Source organism: Gadus morhua, chromosome 20, assembly GCF_902167405.1.
Source record: "Gadus morhua chromosome 20, gadMor3.0, whole genome shotgun sequence".
NCBI lineage: Eukaryota > Metazoa > Chordata > Actinopteri > Gadiformes > Gadidae > Gadus > Gadus morhua.
Genome location: NC_044067.1, coordinates 3,478,330 through 3,498,461, shown reverse-complemented (window position 1 = coordinate 3,498,461; position 20,132 = coordinate 3,478,330). Strand labels below are relative to the sequence as shown.

The window sequence follows — 20,132 nt, the reverse complement described above, 5'->3', positions numbered from 1 at the left end:
TCAGAGTCCCGGCTCGTCTGTTGTTAGGGGCCGCGGTCCACATGGGGGCCCCGGCTGTGAGAGTAGAAGGGCCCGATGGGAGGAGTCCCAGCAGTCACCGGGGTATTGTTAGCACCTCCCCGAATGGCCAGAGAAGAATGACTGATTATGCAACCCCAGCCGGGGTTACTAATAGGAATTCTATTTGAATTTCTAACATAACAGATGTTTGCTGGGCTCCTCGGTGGAGTGTGCATACACAGTTATGCTAATTCACCAGTGTTTCCCTTCAAGTTAGCCCGGCACCATTAGAGCACACAGCTAGCCGGGATCCTTCTGTCAAACTAATAATTGGCCATTATTGATATTAATTAACATTTCTGCTCCCCATCTAGTTCTGACCTGCTATCTGTTGGTAAATCCGGTTACTGAGTCCTATTAAGGCGGATCCAAGGCACACTGTGTGCTACTGTGTGTGTGTGTCTCTCGAGCCATTTATCAGAAAGAGAACACAAAGCCAATTAGCCAAGGGGGCAGTTGTCTTCATTCTCCACTGACTACTTTTTGATCACCAATAGAAAAAAAAAAGGCTAATAGGGCAGAAATGCAGGGCCGGGAAAATATAGGGCTCTCTCTCTCTCTCTCTCTCTCTCTCTCTCTCTCTCTCTCTCTCTCTCTCTCTCTCTCTCTCTCTCTCTCTCTCTCTCTCTCTCTCTCTCTCTCTCTCTCTCTCTCTCTCTCTCTCTCTCTCTCTCTCTCTCTCTCTCTCTCTCTCTCTCGTAAAAAGAGAGCAGTATTAGTATTCTTGTGCGATGCGGCTTCCCTTCATTAGCTATTTTTCTCTGAGGTCCACCGTGCCCCGGCCCCTCCTCCTCGTGTATATGAGCTGCACTAATTAGCTTAATATCAGGCCTTCGCTATCCAGCAAGACCCGTTGCTCGAAAAGAGATTCGTTTTCGTTTTTTTCCTCCATCCGTATCATACCGTAACAACAGGTAAGTATTATTTTACACCTAACGAGGACAAACAACGCCACCTCATTGGGTACTTATTGATAATATATCTGCCTTTTGTTTGTTGATGTCTTCTCGCTTTGCTCCCATTGTATAAAACACAGCAGGGACTGGCAGCCGAGAGAAAATACATCAGAACGCCCATCAGCACTGGCTGGATCTTCTGTGTAAAATCAATAGTGAGCCATAGATGGCTGGAGTTTTGGTGGTTCTCCCTCGTCCTTTAAGGCAGACTACAGCCTGCTCCGCGCTGAAGGGCCCTGGGGAGACGCAGTTAAGATAGCCGCTGTATGCTTGGATGGAGACAAATTAGGAATACCAAATTTGTGCTGTAGCCGTTAATGGTATAGCATTGTGTAACACAGGGTGCTAGAGGATACGAAAGTTGTCCTAAACCATAAATTATACCGAAAAAAAAAACACAAATATTCTTCCGCAGGAGATTTAAATGAGCATTTATATTTATACATTCATAACAAAGATGAGGAATAGCTGTTAAATAAGCTCTTCCCGTGTTCCCTTCGGGCGAGAAGACAATTGTTCTCAAGTCTGCAACACACACACACACACACACACACACACACACACACACACACACACACACACACACACACACACACACACACACACACACACACACACTCCGATTGGCTGCATAGTTCGCCACCTAATAGATAAGTTACTGTAGTACGCCTGCTGTTGCAGTGTGGACTTGAACACTTGCAGAGAGGAAATGACAGCAGGTTAAAGCAGTGGAATATAGATGCAAGAAAGTGGATGTCGACATTGAAAGAGCACTTACATTTACCATAGATTCTATCTTTCATACACCAATACAAAAGAAAACAGGCTGGCTCACACCATTGCATTTTTTTATGCTGCTTGTTTTAGAGTTATTGTATGGGGGGAAGAAGGTTTTGACAAACTTTGATCAGAGCTGATTTGTATCAGTATTGCCTCTCCCTGGTCCCATATCTCAGTGTGTGGCACTCCTCCCCCATGAATTACACCCACAAACCAATTACAAGTTTCATCATCAATCATGGGAAATATTTATCCAGTCAAATGTATTTCTAATTAATAACTGATGAACATGATGGCCTTGAGCAGTTGTAGAGCTGTAGAGTTCATGGGCTGCAGAGCAGTTCAATCACAGTTGGTGGTGGAGCATGTGGTGTGTGTAGAGCAGACGTCCTGGGCCAGAGCTACAAGGCAACAGGACCTCTGAGACCCAATGCTCTGATGCCCTACTGCTTTACGTGTAAGGGCAGGTCTGTCACACGTTGAGGCGTCAGACAGTGTGGTGTTGTTAAACGACAGCAGACATTCCGGTCAGCAATACACCGTTTCCCTCATTCTAATAACAAACGGTCTTAATGTCTGTCATGTTTGGGGTTTAATTCTTCGACTGTATTTGTCTTGATTTTGTTGGGTGTTTGACATTGCGAGGTGTCTGTGTTATTGTTGTAATTATGCATTTCAGTCGGACAACGTTTTCTATTTATGTGGTTGAACCCTGGTCACTGTTCTGCCCTGGTTCGACGAGAGGTCAAAATATTCGCAGAAAAAATAGACAATTTGTCTTTTTGTTAAAAATAGGAAGAAAATAAAAATAGGCCAGCTCTTGCAGATGGTGAATTAATATTGGAAAAAGGGTAATTCACTATTATTGTCCATAAAATATACGCCTATTGACATGTGTTTTGATGAAACAAGTAATATCAATATAAAATATTGATACAGACAATCCATAACATAAGGACTGGAAAACGTTTTTTATTGATAGATGGCAGCGAAGTGAAAAACCCTTGAACATTTTTAATTGGGCCTTTGCAGTTAGACAGGGTCATGTCTAGATGGTTCCAAATCAAAGTAGATCAGCGTATAGTTTCATCTCGACATTAAAATAAAGCCGACAGATGATGAAGGAGGTAAGAAAGTATGATATACAACCACAGGAGACTGTCGTTCTGTGCTTTAGGAAATGTATCAGCAAGAACTGCCTTCATTTATCTGGTGTTACAATTCAGCACAAATTCCTGCACATTTGTCGCGGGGCCCTTTTGCATAAATTCATCTCATAAAATCTATCTGGCCCTAAACAGAGATGGATTGAGTCATGCATGGCTGTTTTAAGCCATCCGGGTACAGGTAATAAATGTTCACGACGATAATGCTGAATTGCACCGTGGCCTTAATCTGTGCGATTGTCTCTTTAAGACGCTACGAGGCTAGTTCTGTTGCTATTCACTTTCACGCAATTAAGCATAAAGGTAGTAATTAAGAAATAGAAATCAGATAAGTTCCCCCAATGACATTTTGGGACTTAAATTATGCCCAATTTGATGAACTCAACCATTCTGATGACAGGTAATTTATTGTCGAACGACAGATATAAGCTTACCTTAATGGCATACAGCCTACTCCCGGAAGTATGTTGAAGAAAGTCGCAGCATTTGCATTTTGCTGTGCTGAGAGTCCGTCTTTACAATTCATTTTGGCATATTGTCGGAGTTGTAAAACATCTGTTTAAGTAACACGAGGCACGTTGGCGTGGAGAGGAAATGGCGCACGTGCAGCGGTTTGTTTACATCCTCTGCACACAGATGTTGGATGTGGAGAAATACTGGAATTCGTCATAAGGGCAGTCAGACAAACATTCCTATTTTAGTAGGTAGTGTAGTGCCATAAAATCCACAAACTAATTTCAATTAAAATAAAACATGCTTACATATTTTTTTTATTAAAAAGCGGTGACATTAATACCCTACTTTCCCTTTCTTATAATAATACTACCCCATAGTGTATTGAAATTGTATACATATTGATCATATCCATTTAATGATTGAAATCGGAAATGTGTGTTCTTATAACTGGGCACACACCACACACAACTACATGATATATCATGTAGTTGTGTGTGGTGTACCCTTATGAACTTAAAATCCTGTTTTGAAAGTACTCTATATTGCAATTTTGTACATTAACTATCTCTCTCTCTATTTCTTTTGCTTATGCTGTCTTTACACATGTGTCCATATCCCTTTGTGTGTCTCTATTTGAGATTCTCTCTCCCACACAACAAACACACTCAGACACACACACACACACACACAAACACACACACACACACACACACACACGCAAACATGTGTGCGCACAAAGACACACTCAGACACACAGCAGGAATAGCATTCGCCCTTCCATCTGCTAAAGCGGGCTGTTGTGATTGATTTGTGGATTTGCTACCTCTTTTCTTCTCTCCATTTAAGTGAAATAATGTATGGAAGCAATCTGGCGACAGACATTTTGGAAAATCTATTTGAAATCATTTCAGCTCAAGCCACGGCAGTTTGTCTTCTAAGGGAAGAGCAGCAAAGGATAATTGTCTGCAGTCTAGTAAAACACAGCATAACTGCCATCACACTTGAGTGAGCTTATAGCCAGCTAGTCCCATGGCCTCTACAAGATAGAGCAGTTAATGTTCCCTTTTATTTTAGAGGATGTGTCACTTGTGTCCCAGATTTATGCCATGATACAGCGATTTTGTCCAAACAGATGGATAATGGTGTCACCAGCCAGAAGCCCTGTTTCTCCGTCGAGTGCCGCGCGTATTGTTTAGCGAGGCCCCCGTGCCGCTCGCCGTTTCGTTCTCTTTATCTCCGTAATCTCGGCAGTATTAGATTTGATCATTTTTGTTTGAAGGAGGAAAATGTGTCTGTAATGGCTTCCTAATAGCAAACACAGGGGAAACAAATCCGGGCACCGTGTGCTGTAGTGCCTCCATAAGCACCGCTGATTTATAGAGGTCTTTATGACAGAAAGGAAAATGATGTGGCGCAGGTATAAATCAGGGGGAAGGAGCAGGAAATTGAACTTAGATATCATCTTGTCAGATGCTTAATGCTCTTCCTCCTGTCACATTCGATAGGACCAATTTAGAGAATCCTGCGGAGGTAAAAAGAAGACAATTAACAATGACAGTGAGGTAATGGATGAAGCCATAAAATGAACCTGCTGGCTGCACGAGGCTTCCTATGATTTCCACATGAGGTGGAGGAGATGGTGGTGGAGGAGGTGGTGGGGATGGTGGTGGTGGAGGGGGAAATGGTGAGGGTGGTGGAGGAATAGGTGGTGGAGGAGGAGGTGGAGGAAGGGTGGGGATGGTGGTGCTGGAGGTGGAGGAGGGTGGGGACGGTGGTGGTGGAGGAGGAGATGGTGGTTGTGGTGGAGGTGGCGGTGGTGGTGGAGGTGGAGATGGGGGTGGTGGTGGAGGTGGAGAAGACGGTGGAGGTAGGGGAAGAGAAGTTGCTGGCGACGGTGGTGGTGTAGTCAGAGGTGGATGTGGTGGTTGTTGTTTCGTTGGAGCTGGTAGCGGCTCTAATGTGTGTTTAATCCTTCGGTTTCTTCTAGAGAGTTTTTCAACAACTTTCTAAAACCTCCATTGAATGACTCTTTTTAGTAGGACTTTGTGTGGAGGGCAGAACTTGAATTTATACACGCTATTATTCTGCATATGAAGGGGCTTATAAATTTAAGCGAACCCTGTTTGTCCGTTATTGACTCGCAGGACATTTTCTCAACACAACGCATTAAAAACGGGTCAATAAAGATATAGTCAAGGCGAAAAATAATCTATATCGAAGAGCATTTAATAGGCTCCTAAAGACAGCCCAACGCTGTTAGAGGTCAGTAGATCCAGTGCATTGCTGGAATAAATAATTGTCTGCATTGTTCGCATGCAGAGATAACTCACGGTCGGGGATGCATTCCGATAGCGAGCAGTCCCAGAATGCTCTCTGATCCCTGAATGTCACTGTCGTCTTCGCCACATCTCCGTGCTTTATTAACAGCATCATGCAGGGAATGGGATGCATTTATGATTTGACAGATCGAATTTGAAACCACAACCCCCCCCCCCCTTCGCCTCTCAGCCAATGTAATGGCTGACTCTGGCATCTAATGATAACTCGAATTTTAAAAACTCGTTTCACACAAGCTGATGACCTTTTGTGGGAATGTCTTTACGCCGCTCAACTTTGCAAGTGGCAATTCCAAGTCCAAGCCGGGGATCTAATGACCAGACGTCTACCGTTTAGAACAGCGCCTCTGATTGCTCGTCAAGCCATGCTCTTGGATGCTCTAATTAGATTTTAATGCGTCCCTGAAAGGGAGGCCGCTCTCGTCGCGGTGTAATGATGCCGTTGTCAGCAGCCAATGGCGATCTGTAACATCTCAAGGCGGGCCGACCACACCAGTGATATACCCGTCTTAACATCTCGCCGAATGGCTTTTGTCCGAGGCTTTTATTGCGATGTTTGCTCTCCTGTTTGCGGTCTACCTTGGGATTTACTGAAACGTAGTAAATCTTTAACCACCCCTCCTCCTTCTCCCCGACACACACAAACACACACACACACCCCTTTATTTATTAACTTTCTGTGATAGGCTACTTTTTCTGTATTCAGTACAGTAGATCGGGGATAACGATGAAGGCCTCCCTCCCTCTGAGATGGAGAATGGTGAAGTGCTCACACTCGGGTGCAGCAAATGGAAAAGTGACAAGGCTGGTGCACTTGTCTATTTTACTTATCCTCTGCCTCTTGTTTCAGATTCGTCCTCCTCGCACCGCGGGCTCTGCTCCTCCAGGGTTCACGAGGCCACGTTCCTTCATTTCTTCAGAAAATTGTTTCGCAGGATTTCAATCTTTGGCTGCTCGATATGACAAAACACAATATCAGGAACACTTATGTTTTTTATCAGCCATTCTTCGCCCGGGGTATAAATAAAAGATCAGTATAAATTTGAGTCAAGTGGTCCAGAATGCGCGTCTGGTAAGATGAGTATGAAAAGAAGAAGGGCCCTTTGGGGGCAGGGTCGTGGTACATTTCCAACGCCTGCACAGAATCACCTCGACACTGCGGGCGTGTATGTCATTTGTCATCCTTGAAAATCAATTAGTGTATCTGTGATAACGTGTCACATGTAATCCTTGGACGGTTCGAACAACTGGACACCGAATCCAGAGTCCATTTTTTTTCCATGACATAAAACGTATTGCTCTGGTGTGGTATTATTTCATGTGATGTTGAATAGTCTGTCGATAGCTCAGGTGCTCAACCAATCATTGTTATTCTGATCCGAAGTTTCTTCAAGTGTAGCGTGACGTCATCCACATGTAGGATCACGGCTGCACGATATAGAATAAGACACCAGGTTAATAAAATATGTTACATTAACTTATGGCAGCAGGTGGGACAGCAATTGAGCTATGTTGTTTTTTTTTTTACCACAGAACAGTGGCTGAATCCGTCTGTTAACTCCACCTGTCTTCCATGATAAGTCTTCCTTAGATGAGATACGGTTTTGTGAACAAACAGAAGAAAAAAAAAAAAGATTGAATGCCGTTATACTGATAAGTTCAGAACCCTGCACACAAATAATAATTCCACTGACAGTGCAGTAACATCTGTCAAAACACAAACAGGGGGAAAAAAAAAAAAAACCAAGGTACTTGACAAAATGATGGAATACAAGCACCAGAATCAGAAAGTATTACACCAAAATGAATCCTAAATAACAGCGCGCTCTTTAAGCTACAACGAACACGCATGCAGCCCTCCCGGCGGTGTCACAGATAAATAAAAACACATCCAAGCATGGTCCTATTGATGCCTCATTGTTTTCCTGCGCGGCTCCTGTCAGAGGTCAAGCAGGGAGCAGGGCGCGGTGGAACCGGGCGTTACTGTTGGTGTCACGTTGATGCATTACACAGCCCAGAAGGTCGCCTTCTGTGTAAACATACATTATCAGAACCCATAGGCGATGTGCCACGCTGACCCCGGCTACAGATTTAGGCACATCTTCAGGGTGACGGGGGGTCACATGACGGCCACGGCGCGACTGTCGCCGCAATGACTTTTCTGGGTGCAAATGAGGGAGGGTCAAGCAATCAAGAGCGGTCAGGCGGGAACGACGCCGGCATTATCGTCGGCTGTCCGGAATGATCAACGAGCGAAAAGTAAAATGATCACAAGCCACAATTGGCCCGCTAATGAAAACAGACCGTTTGAACATGTTTGTCTTAATGCTGCTCGACGACCGCGGACGTGGATGACCGCATCTCGGATCAGAGCTCTGGTCGACGTATTACGGTCTCTGGCGCCCGATTGGCCGTCTGATGGATGGACTCGACCGGGGAACATGTATTTAGGCTGAGTTTAAAATGGAGGGTTCGTCGGCTTACAAGGACGGAGGAATGTTAACGAACCTGACATTTTAACAGCAAACTACTAAAAAGAAATATATATATTTTTTTAAATACAGATCAATTCAAATGAACTGTGTGGTGTTGAGGACTTCTGCATGCTATTTTAACAAGAAGATTAGCGTTTGATAATGCCAAAAACAAACAAATACACAGAAGACGGTTCCTTGACGTTTATTTCCTTATCATACATGTATACAGCATTAAAATTACATATATATCGACAGACAATAAAATAATATTATTTATTTGTACTGGAGAAACTGGATGCATGAAAACGATAATATAAGTAAGGGGAAACAGGTTACTCATAAATACATAAGAAACCATTGAAACAAACTAATATGGCTGGTCGTTCCCCGTCCACATCAAACATCCTATTGAAAGTGCATGGTGGCCTTGAAGCGCTAAGGCACTAGAGATGCACACCACCAGCATACATCTTATTTTTCCTCTTTCAGCAATAAATATCTCTTCTGTAAATCATCCTTAGCGCTAAAGAGATGTGTAAACATGTTGAGCTCAGGTGCTACAGGGGCCACATTGTCCAATACAGCCCTGAGAGGCACAGTATTGAGAGCTATCAATAAATAGCATTTCCTATCTATGTATAAAAATAGGTCTTTCCAACAACAACAGAGAATGGCGCTTGCACCCGTGGTGGCCTTGCAAAACTGTACATTCAGTCGCGAATCCGGTTGATTGTGAAAAATAAAACGTAAACTTTATGATACGAGGAGAAAAAGAACGCGATAACACAACACAACTCGGATATTTCCTATTTTCAGTTTCCCCTCCTAGAGAAAACCACAAATCGCTTCAGATAAATGCGTTTGATAGTCGCCTTTTAATAATTCTATCCCAATCGCCTGAGAACTAACCAAGAAAAAAAATGCAATTCTGAAAAGAAAAGACGTAGAACAATCGAGTTGGGGCGGCTACTCCACCTCCATGGCGGACACGTTCTGCTCCTCGTCTGACTTCTCTGAGGGGAGCTCCCCTTTCTCCTTCTCCTCCTCCTCCTCCTCCTCAGGCATTGCCTCCAGGTCGTCTGACCCCGTGCTGACCTCCCCGACGGAGGCCTTCACCTCCTCCTCCTCCACCTCCTCTGCCTTCACCTCGCCGGGGAACTCCAGCTTGGTCTTCGCTGGGAACATGAGAACAAACCCCTGCCGTTAGATCATCCACTTAAGTATATTCTCTTAGGAGGGACTTAACTAAGCGGGCAAATTTAGTTAATTACTTTAACAATTTTGACAGTCATTTAAAACTCCAGACCTGAACTTGAAATTTGCAACTTCAGTTCGGTTTTTCCAAAGGGTTGCATTTGAAGACGGCTTCCACTCTACGGTGCGCTAGCCCAGGCCAAGCCCAAACAGAGGAGAGGCGCCACTTACCCACAACGCACCGCCCGTCGTCCACGTTGGCACCGGGGAGGGAGGACGGCGCCGCCGCCGCCTCGGACGCCACGTTGGGCTCGATAGCGGTCGTCTCTGGAAGCCTCGGTGCCTGCGGTCTGGCCTTCCTCGCCGGGTTCAGGACGAAGCAGTAGGCACAGCGGAAGGCTGCGATGACACACACACACACACACACACACACACACACACACACACACACACACACACACACACACACACACACACACACACACACACACACACACACACACACACACGTCGTCTTAGTCACACCATCACCTGATTCACTCGAGTGTTAATATATTTGAATGCGGAAAAAAACGACAACAATAAAAAGATAAATGCCGGCGACGCATAAAAGCGTTTAGATCGATGTGCGGGGCTAGTTTGCATATTCAATCTTGTTCCGTTTTTGCTTACAGAGGTCGGTCGCGGCGGAGGCATTTAAAAGACATATGATATACTAGGCTGCCAAGTGCTGGAGGGCAAACGCAGACACAGTGTTTGATGGAGACTGACACAGAGAACGGTGTTTCTCTAAATCTTACCAACATATTCAAATTCCTCCTTTAATGCCATGCCGTTATGGGACAGGCACTGCTGGCATATGAGCGCATATCTGGAAGAGATGGAAAAGCAATCTGCATTAAAACACACACGCCATTACCAGGCCGGCAGTTTATTGACACAAACTCTACAGGCGTACACCAGCATCAGTGTGTCACATATAATCGTGAGATATTTAACACTTTGTCCGTCGTAATAAACAAACAAAAAATGGGCCGACTGGAAAAACAGATTAAAATAAGAGCATTTTTGTATGTTTCGTCAAAATTAACCAAGTTCAAAGGTCACACATTAGCCGACGCCTCTACCCATGTGACCATACGGAGGACAGCATGTTCTGCCGGCAGACGGCTGAAACCGAACTGCCACCTGAGAGCGCGAGGCGCTGGAGGAGGGCTCTTCCTACCTGTTTTGCGGTCCGTATCCAACAAGGTACTCGATGACCCTGTCCATGGTTCCCCGGTCCCGGGGGAGCACCGGTCTGGCCAGGGGCGGCCCGGGGGGATGCATGCCTGTTCAAACACAACAGCGACGTCCATTAGCCACAGACGGCCTGGAGGGCCTGACTCCAGATCAGTGCCAACCCCCCGGCCGGGCAGGAAACACTCACTGTGCGACGGGCAGTTTAACAGTTGGCTCGGAAAGTCATGCAAAAATGCTGCTGTTTTTCCCTCCTTTCTCCCCCAGCTCCCCCACAAAGCCACGCTTCATAATAATTTAAACCCAGAATTCACTTGCGAGGCACGGCTACATTCCCCTGCTGTGTTTGGCGAGCGGTAATTAATATAATCCAACATCAAGAGCAATCATAGGAAGATGACTGGTCATTTCACCGAGACTTGGCAGAGTCCCGCTACCCTGCTGTTTATTAATTTACCAGCATATGGAAACTCTGTGGTGACTCTTTGTATCAAATTGCTTTTCACTTTCCATTTCACACAGAAGCCGCGGCGAGCGTCAAGTCATGTAAGCCATTTGTGAGCCGGGTCGAATGCCAAGGAATCATTTTAACCGGTATTAAGAGACATTTAGCGGGATTCCTCCCACCACTGCCAAGAGAACCGGCGCGGCCCGGCTAATTAATCACAGTTAACGTAATCTTAACTCAGGCACACCTCACAGTTGGCGTTCCGCGCAGGCAATTACCCAACGCCGCTTCCTGGTGGAGCCACACTCGCTCCCAGCTCCGAGTTTCAACTTCTACCGCGCGTTCGTGGGCGAGAAATAATTCATATTGAATATGCAATACCCCCGGGCAATCCAGAGGAAACTTTGGTGGTGCGATAATTGCCTTTAAAAAAAAAATGGATTTTCCTCCACTGTTTGGAAGGGACTACAAATAATACCCCCCCCCCCCCCAAAAAAAAGAGAAGCAAAACTACTGTGTTACTAGGTTTTATGTTGTGTTGCGTTATACATTTAAATTCGGATTAAAACTTCATCTTGGAGTTGGTAACTTTGGACCGGCCGTGAGCTGGTGGTGGTGGTGGGGTGTGGGGGGGGGCACAGAAGAGACTTGAACCTTTTAATAAAATATCTAAAAAATTAAACTCCCACAATTACCCGCTACGGCTCCGCCACGCGGCTCCGGGGCTGACGAGGCGCGCGCCGGGGGCCCCCGACGGCGAGGGAGGCGACGGGCGGAGAGAGGACTAAATCACACCTTAATGGAGCGCATTACGAGCGGGCCCCCAGAGCGCAGGTAACTCACCCACTCCCGGAGCAGGTGTGCCGGGGGTCAGGGGCCTCCTCATCAGGCTCTGCTGAGCGGCTGCCGCCGACAGGGTCCTCTCTGGGGGCCCGCCCGGAGCCCCGTGGAGGGACCGGCCGGCGTTGGCGGGCCCCAGGCCCAGTGGGGGCCGCGCGGCGGCGGCGGCAGGGCTCGCCCCCCCCGCTGCGGTGGTGGTGGTGGTGATGATGGTGGGCGGGGCCACGTGGCGCTGGCGGAGATCTAACAATGGAGAGAGGGAGAGGGAGGGTGGAGAGAGAGGGAGAGAGAGGGGGGGAGAGAGAGAGAGAGAGGAAGAGAGAGAGAGAGAGAGAGAGAGAGAGAGAGAGAGAGAGAGAGAGAGAGAGAGAGAGAGAGAGAGAGAGAGAGAGAGAGAGAGAGAGAGAGAGAGAGAGAGAGAGAGAGAGAGAGAGAGAGAGAGAGAGAGAGAGAGAGAGAGAGGTAAGAGAAAGAGAGAGAGAGAGAGAGGTAAGAGAAAGAGAGAGAGAGAGAGAGAGAGAGAGGTAAGAGAAAGAGGAAGAGAGAGGGAGGGTGGGGAGAGAGAGGGTGAGGGAGGGCGGAGAGCGATAGGGGGAGGGAGGATCGAGAGAGAGCGAGAGGGTGGATAGAGAGGAAGAGAGAGGGTTAGGGAGGGAGGGTGTAGAGAGAGGGAGGGAGGGTGTAGAGAGAGAGGGTGAGGGTGTAGAGAGAGAGGGGGAAGGAGGGTGGAGAGAGAGAGAAAGTGGGAGGGTGGAGAGTGAGAGAGGGAGGGAGAGGTTGGCCGAGTAAGGTCACGGAGAAACGAAGAATAAAGCGAAACACTGATACCGTCTGTGGTGTGATAGCATGCTTATACACAATCGACAGACAAAATTGTTATATCATTAAGAACCATTTGATGAGGTTTAAACGGATGCATGCTGTAACATTGGTCTGCGCCTTGTATGAACAGTGAAGTAATGTCTCGCCTCTAGGAGTCAAACCCTTTCAGGTCCTAACATGCACACACTGGTTTATCCACATATCGCCCTGGGCTTCGATGTGCCACGTAGTCATTTGAGTGTTTGGCGAGCTATGTGTATTAGCTTCATCATGTCAGTCTGATGATTAATCATTCATCACTTGGGTAAGTGTCCCTGCATCAAGGAGTGTCACTATCCCCAGTCACAGACACACTTAAAGTTTCAGCTTTGCGTGCGTTTGTTGATGGTAGCCTGGTACCTTGTCCGGGTTTTGGAGTCATCTGCATGGAATTGAAGGAGGAATTCAGCTCCTGAATATGAAGAAGGGGTTTGATATTAGGGAGGTTTACGCACGCAGGAATAACAATGAGGTGAGATGAAAATGAGGAGGAATATGTTCTTTTACTATTTTCTTGGAGTCCGGATCAAATCTCTCCAGAATAAGTTTAGCATTCTTGTAGGTCTCGGTCTCCATAACGTCTTCCAGCTAAGGGAGGATAGGATAAACAAGAAATTCCGGTCAACACCATTCAAAGCCATGCAAACAAGTTTGCTTCCTTAACCCAAACGAAATAGGTAATGGAGCACAGACATTCGAATGTGGTGTTAATGTAGAGCCGTCTAGGCTCTGGGTCCATTTAGAAAAGCAGGCATCATTATGTAGCAAGCATTTCTGATTATTTGCCTACCTAATGTAGCACTGACATCAAGTTTAAAGGTTATACGTGTTGGATTTAGTGCCATCTAGAGGCGACGTTACAGATTGCCCACCAACTGAATTACCCACTCAATCTTCAGATTATAAATGAATTAAACATACTTGAATATTAATATTCTTATTCTGCCAAGTCTTTCGTGCCAGATGCCACTCAACTCTACATACTACACCTTTAACAAATGCATGAACTTACTATTTTCCTTTTTTGCACTTTCAGTTCCTCTAATTTTTCATCTGTGAAAATTAAACAAATGTTTCAGATTAAATGAATCCTCCAACAATATATTAAAGAGCCAATTTCGAATGCATAACAATCAAACCCTCACCGTTTCGCCTTGTTCTCCACGCACAGAGAGCTATTAGCATCTTTCGGAGCAGCCATACTCTGCAACATGAAGTTTAGACGGTTCAAATCCAAAAATAATTTTTGTGTTTTTGTGAAATTGGATTTTAAGAATTCTGGTATACGTACAATAACGGGAATACGACAAAGGGCAGGGCCAGTATCACCCGCCCTATGGTTTGCTCCGGAAGGTACCACAAATACACGACAGCACATGTGATGAGGTAGAGCAGACACGAGTACATCAGCAGGCGTCCCACCCATACTTTCAGCTGCTTATGGTACTGTTCACCATGTTCTTCCAATTTGTGAATATCCTGTGAAAAACAAGTTTTATTTGTCAGCCACTCCTAGCCACAGCGTGGTGTGCGACTGTGCGTTTCTAAGCAAAACATTAGTAAACAAAGAGTGTCATGTGAAAGTTCCCCCTCAGGTAAGTACAACAAACTAGCCATTCATGGCTGTTCTTTTATTAACAGATCAACACTGGGATCACACAGGCCATAATACCAATGCTAAAAATAGCGTGCCGACTGAATAGCACTGGCTTCTACTCTGTGAATAAAACAGTGCTGCTGTAGCATGTGTCCCTGTCACTCCGCGATCTGTGTTGAACTCGCATCTGCGTTCAACGAGTTATGACAGAGCCACACCATGATTATTATTCAAGCCGTTTCCCCTTTCAGGACTTGAATATTCCTCTAACCCAGTTTCACAAAATGGTGGTTCAAAAACATGCATGACATAATAGCTCAGCGGCTCATTGTACAACGGTCTGGACACATATTGTTCCCATTTTTTAAACCAGCATTAGCCATTGCAAAAAGACAATACCGGTCTGGTGATGAAACCATCATAAATACCGTTCCTGGCTTCACTAAAACATCTGTTAACAACGTAATGCGTCAACATTAATTCCATATTCCAGATTCTAATGCCTAAGAGAACCATAGCAGAAGAACTTTGCTAGCGTTAGCTCAACCTAGTAGCAGGGTTAGTGCCACTTCTTCTCTCTTTGCGACCATAATATTGTGATCACGTATTTTGCTCTCTATTTAGCACGCTAAGTGCAGGAAACAGATGCTTTACAGCGCTTTACTGGTCTGGTTTCCCGATCCAATTATTGCAGGAGGCCCTTTTGGATCATTAGGCCTACGGCCTGGTGATTCATACGACTGGGCCCTTTCCCTCAGAAATGATTCCTTAACCCCAGTGCATGCTCCCAACTGATTGGCCAGTATTAAAACAAATGTACAATTAAAAGTGTAAGTGCTTTAACTTGCATCTCTGCAACACTTTGAGGGAGGGGGGGGGGGGGGTGGGGGTTAGGGAACTATGAAATAGATACAAAATGAAATCAAGTGGATCGTAAGGTCTTGTTGTTAAGATTAAAAACTCAATAGAATTACACCGGGAAGTTGGTCTGATTTGCACTGGGTGAGGTCACAGTTTGATCTATTCCCCTTTTAGTTCCCACAGGGTAGACGTTTCAGTTAGCTGCTTGGTGGGCTGTTTGGCTGCAACCACATTCTCACATATCAGTGCTGCTTTGGTCCAAACATACCTTATCGATGCCTTCCAAAACGTCCACAGTCGAAGGTTTGCTCTGCAAGGTAAAGCGTTCAGAAATGACTGGGCTGATGAGGGTTTATCAAGTTGTTTCCATGCGATAAAACAATGGCTTTCTATCCTATGTTATGCTTAGAGTAGTATTGATAACACTTTAAAAAAGTCTAAATGTTGTTCAAGTCAGACCATAAAGTAGACATGCCTTTATACACGCTTCTTTTCAGCAATACCTGCTGAAAGTACTCCATAATACTAAACAACCGTATGAAGATGTGTGTTGTAATTAAACTTCAAACGGACGTAATGCTTGCGCACAAACCTTCCACCGAGAGACCACTGCCCCCATGTTGACGGTGTGTCCTACTCGACACTTCAAACCATTGATGGTTGGAACCTGTGGACGGAATCACTTGTATAATTAACCTTAAAACACTGAGGTCTACGCCACAGTGAAGCAACGAAAAGCCCCCCTGGGGTGTTTTAACATAGCGCTTCACGACGACGTGTCGTCTCCTGCAAAACACACGCAACCTGCAGATCAAACCCGGACTTTACGAGTTCGTGTTGGATCTTTACCAGTGAAGTCCCTGTTGGATCTGCAGATTGCGGGAAGTTGCCTGATGGACTCGCAAGCTGCAGAGCCGCCAAATTCAATGGTGATGTTGGTGTTGAATCTGCAGCTTGCGTATGTTTTGCAGGAGACGACACGAACTTCACTAGTGAAGTGCATGCAATCTTCAGATCCAACACGAACTTCATTAGGGAAGTTCGTGCTGCTGCAGAACCATCACGAACTTCCCCTAATGCATGAAGTTCCTCGCTTTAAACCTCAGAGGAAACGCAAACACCAACGAGCCACAGGTTGTTTCCGTCCAACACCAGCAGCTTATGACGGGGGGATCCCCTCCCGGGCCCCAGTGCCACGTTAGGTGAGGCATATCTGGACACTTGAGCAATAGTAGCACCAGCCCCAGGCTAGCTAAAAGAGCTAGCGTTGTTAACCTAGCCGCTAGTTACCTTGAGGCCAACTTTGGTCGCGCTCTGCCAACAAGTCGCTGCACACCGGGACACCAGACCGACAAGAGACCCAAGTAGTGGAGACTCTAACACAATACCGAGCACTTCAGGAACCAAACTGCAATGTGTTTACCGTGGCGGGGGATAGATATAATCTTTTCCGTGCGGCGCTTCCACTCTCCTTCTGGACGATACGCGCGTCAGAGCCGAGGAGGGGGCGTGGTCAGATCAACGGGGGGCGTGGTCAGATCAGCGTGGCTTATAATCGCGCTCCAAAGGGGTCATGTTCCCATTTGGGTCAACTGCATTTTTCTAATGCTACGTAGGCCAACCACTTGGATAGTGGTGTAATACCTAATAATTATAACTCAGAAGTTAACTCACAAAACACTCCAGTTGTCCACCAGGGCAGGTTAACTTAACTTTGACCCCACCCATACTATGCCCTGAATAATACATATCATGATACCCCAGAAAGTTAGAAAGGAGAAAAGAAAAGGTCTCAAGTAATAAGCCACTGTAAGATTAAAGGGTTACCAGTGCATACAGCCCTTACTTAAACAGGGCCGCCGTAACAACTAATAAACAAACAATGTGCAATATCTGGGTAGTGTGTATGATGCAATATAGACAACATTGTTATATCATTGAAAACTATTGAATGCATAAATGGATCGACGCTATAACATTCCTCTTCGCCTTTTATGAACCGTGAATGCATGTGTGCTGATTAACAGCCAAACCCTTTCAGGTCCTAACAATGCAGACGAGTTTATCCACACATCGCCCTGGGCGTACGTGTCGTTCAGTCGCGTGAGTCTTGTTCGAGGTGGGTGTTAAATATCTCATGTCAGTCTAGTCTTTCATCATATTGTTAAGTGTTCCAGCATTCGGGAGTGTCACTATAAGTGTAAAACATTGAAAATTTGCTGTGATGGGACTCATATTCCGATCATTGTGTAGAGTCTGGTTAACCCTCTGTGAAGAGGGTTCCCATGCAGGCCTTCAAGCCCTGAGATTCTGTTTTCTGGGCTGGGGGTTGTATGGTAGTGTTATATATACTTATATTTGGGCAGAGGGGATGATTACTCATGCTATAGGGTTCCAATGGACCACTTTGAATGTATTCTCTGTTCAGATGCATATTTCCATGTTCATGGTTGACAAAGAATTCCTGTTTTATGGGATGGCTGGACTTTGGCCAACCCAACATGATTTTGCCTATAGCTAATCTAATATGTGGTTAAATTTGTTTACACATGAATGGCTATGGCTATAATTTACAAACCTAATAATAATCTTAGGCTTTAAAATATGTGTTATTTGAAATTCAAATATTACATGGCAGTTCTTCTAGTTCTAAATTCCAAAAGTGGGTGTGGTTTGATTGGTGGGAGAGGGGCCACTGGCTGATTGGTTGACCTGGTTATGCAGGTGAGTTCCCATCACACCTGCCCGACCTTAATAGGCTTCTGCATGAGAGCTAACTGTACTACCTCACTATAGCTGATCACTTGATCACCTTATAGGGCTCTTAATAGATAATGTTGGGCAGCAGTCTTTGAGATCAGTCAATCAAATAGTACTAAGGTATTTATAACATGCTTGGTCTAAATACTGGTTTTCACAAAATCAATTTTGTCAATAAAATATAGCCTGTTGATTATGATAAGCATGATATAATATAACCTGTAATTATTATAGTAATTCTTCTTGTTGTGGCTTGTGTTGTTGCTATATTGCTCACACACTGATTCGGTCCTTCACATCTTTGAACCGGTTCGCTTCGTTGCACATTTATATGTATATTTATAAACTATGTCTAATTTGCAAGTAAATATTGCTATTTATTCACAGCTTGGCATTTAACACGCCTCCCTGTATTCAGAAGCCGTGTTTGATGTGCGGGAGAGGCCATCAAGAAGCTATTGCTGACTTTGTTGGGGGCCCTTAGCATAGGAGCGTAGCAGGTGTCAAGAATGCAGACCTTAGATTGAAAATGTGTGGAATTGCGTGAACACAGGATCATCAAGATTAATGATAGTCTATGGAGGCAGACAGGTATCATATGGGACTCATAATGCTCTTGAAACTAAACCCGGCTAGGCTTCGCTGCACATAAACATAGCCTCACGCTAACCGATTACATCGGTCTTAACAACATATGGAAACGTTGGGTGAGGAGCGGGCGGGGCAATAAATTGGCTTGGATAAAGGCCATGTTGTCAAGCAACCAGACGATATTAAATCAAAATAGAACAAAAATAATTGATTGATTTGATATGGTTTTTAAACTCTGGATTCTGAATTAATATCGTAAACAATGTGCTATTGTAGAGGTAAAATGCTAAGATCCTTAAAGAAAAAAGGTCAATAACAGTTTCTGCCGTCATTTCCACACACCCCACCACTACTCAGAACCAAGGTCACGTCCATTGTATTAATACACCATTCTTTATTTATACATATATCTTTATCCAAAATACAACAACAGAAGAAGGACTTGATATGATATTGCCAATGCGATACAGTGAACACACAAAAGCCATGACCCCCCCCCCCCCACCCCCCCTCTGTGGCTCGCGAAACCTTTCCCTTGGAGACTGTTGTCAGGGTTTTAGTTTAAGTTTTATGTTGACCTTTTCAACACAACAATCTTACTGTGGAGTTTTCCAGATAGTGTTCGATGTCCTGTAGAAATACATGGAGGAGAGTCTGTGGACAACACCAGACCGATTCCTGTCTGTGAGGCAAACTATCCAGTGGCTCCTGAATCAGGGGTAAGCCTTCACGTGGAGGGTATTAATTTCAAGGTCATGGTTAGCTTGTAATGAAATTCCAACCTGAAAGACTGGCTCCGTTCAAACTCAGATCAATGATGGTTGATACAACAGACTCAGAGATCACTCCATGGCTAAAGTGATTCTCGTCCTCCAAATAAATCCAATTATCTATCTGTATCTCAATCCATATTTTCCTCTCTCTCTCTGTTTATCATGGGTGAAAGTCTATCAAACGTAGGTGGTGTTATTATGTACTTAGCCATGCATTGTTCATGCATCAAACATATGGTCATGGTTATCCTAAACTCATGATCCAGCCCCACCACCCTTTTAAGCCATTGTTCTTTCTCTATACCTCAGGATGGATGACCGTCTTCAGAGTGTATAAACTGCTGCCCTCAACCTCGCTCTGATTTTATATAATGATCCCCGCTTGCCATTGGCCCAGCTCAGATATCATTACCTCATTGTGTGCACACTGTGTAGTGAGTATAGGTTTGCCATAAATCCCCCACTCTGTTTACTGTGGTTCCTTCTTCTGCAGGTCTACCACCAGCAAAGTGTGGAGACTACGGTCCACCGCTGTAAGTAGTGAACGTATACATTTATTTAATGTTTAAACAGCTTCCCGCCCAGACGGAGGTCTGCCCTTTGCCTCTGATATCTCGGGACACCGTCCGTATGCTAATGTCTTTCTTTAAACCCCGTCTCCTCAAACTTTGGTCGGCTTCCAAACATCGAGCTTCTTCGCACAAGTGATTTGTTTTCCTTTTTTGTTTTCAAATAAA

At 45.1% G+C, this 20,132-nt stretch overlaps 1 protein-coding gene across 2 annotated transcripts; it reads right to left on the bottom strand.

Moving 5' to 3' along the window:
* Positions 1–8,417: 8,417 nt before the first annotated feature.
* Positions 8,418–16,804, bottom strand: lnpa (limb and neural patterns a). 2 transcript variants are annotated; one of them, XM_030343914.1, is made up of 13 exons: positions 16,695–16,804; positions 15,864–15,938; positions 15,540–15,581; positions 14,105–14,292; positions 13,959–14,017; positions 13,826–13,866; positions 13,321–13,401; positions 13,174–13,225; positions 11,956–12,195; positions 10,651–10,756; positions 10,226–10,296; positions 9,657–9,824; positions 8,418–9,406 (listed from the first exon to the last, which is right to left on the bottom strand). In XM_030343914.1, exons 2-13 carry the CDS (start codon positions 15,888–15,890, stop codon positions 9,198–9,200), a joined length of 1,284 nt encoding a protein of 427 aa, XP_030199774.1. In that variant the 5' UTR covers positions 15,891–15,938; positions 16,695–16,804; the 3' UTR covers positions 8,418–9,197. The 2 variants fall into 2 exon arrangements, with proteins under 2 accessions (XP_030199774.1, XP_030199773.1); XM_030343913.1 differs by having other exon boundaries at positions 16,562–16,792.
* Positions 16,805–20,132: the final 3,328 nt, after the last annotated feature.

Coding starts and splice junctions, on each gene's coding strand:
- lnpa (XM_030343914.1), bottom strand. CDS start 15,890: ATGGGGGCAGTGGTCTCTCGGTGGAAG. Junction 13,226..13,320: donor ATCCGGACTCCAAGAAAATA/GTAAAAGAACAT, acceptor CTTCATATTCAG/GAGCTGAATTCCTCCTTCAA. Junction 9,825..10,225: donor GGAGGAATTTGAATATGTTG/GTAAGATTTAGA, acceptor GTGTCATCGCAG/CCTTCCGCTGTGCCTACTGC.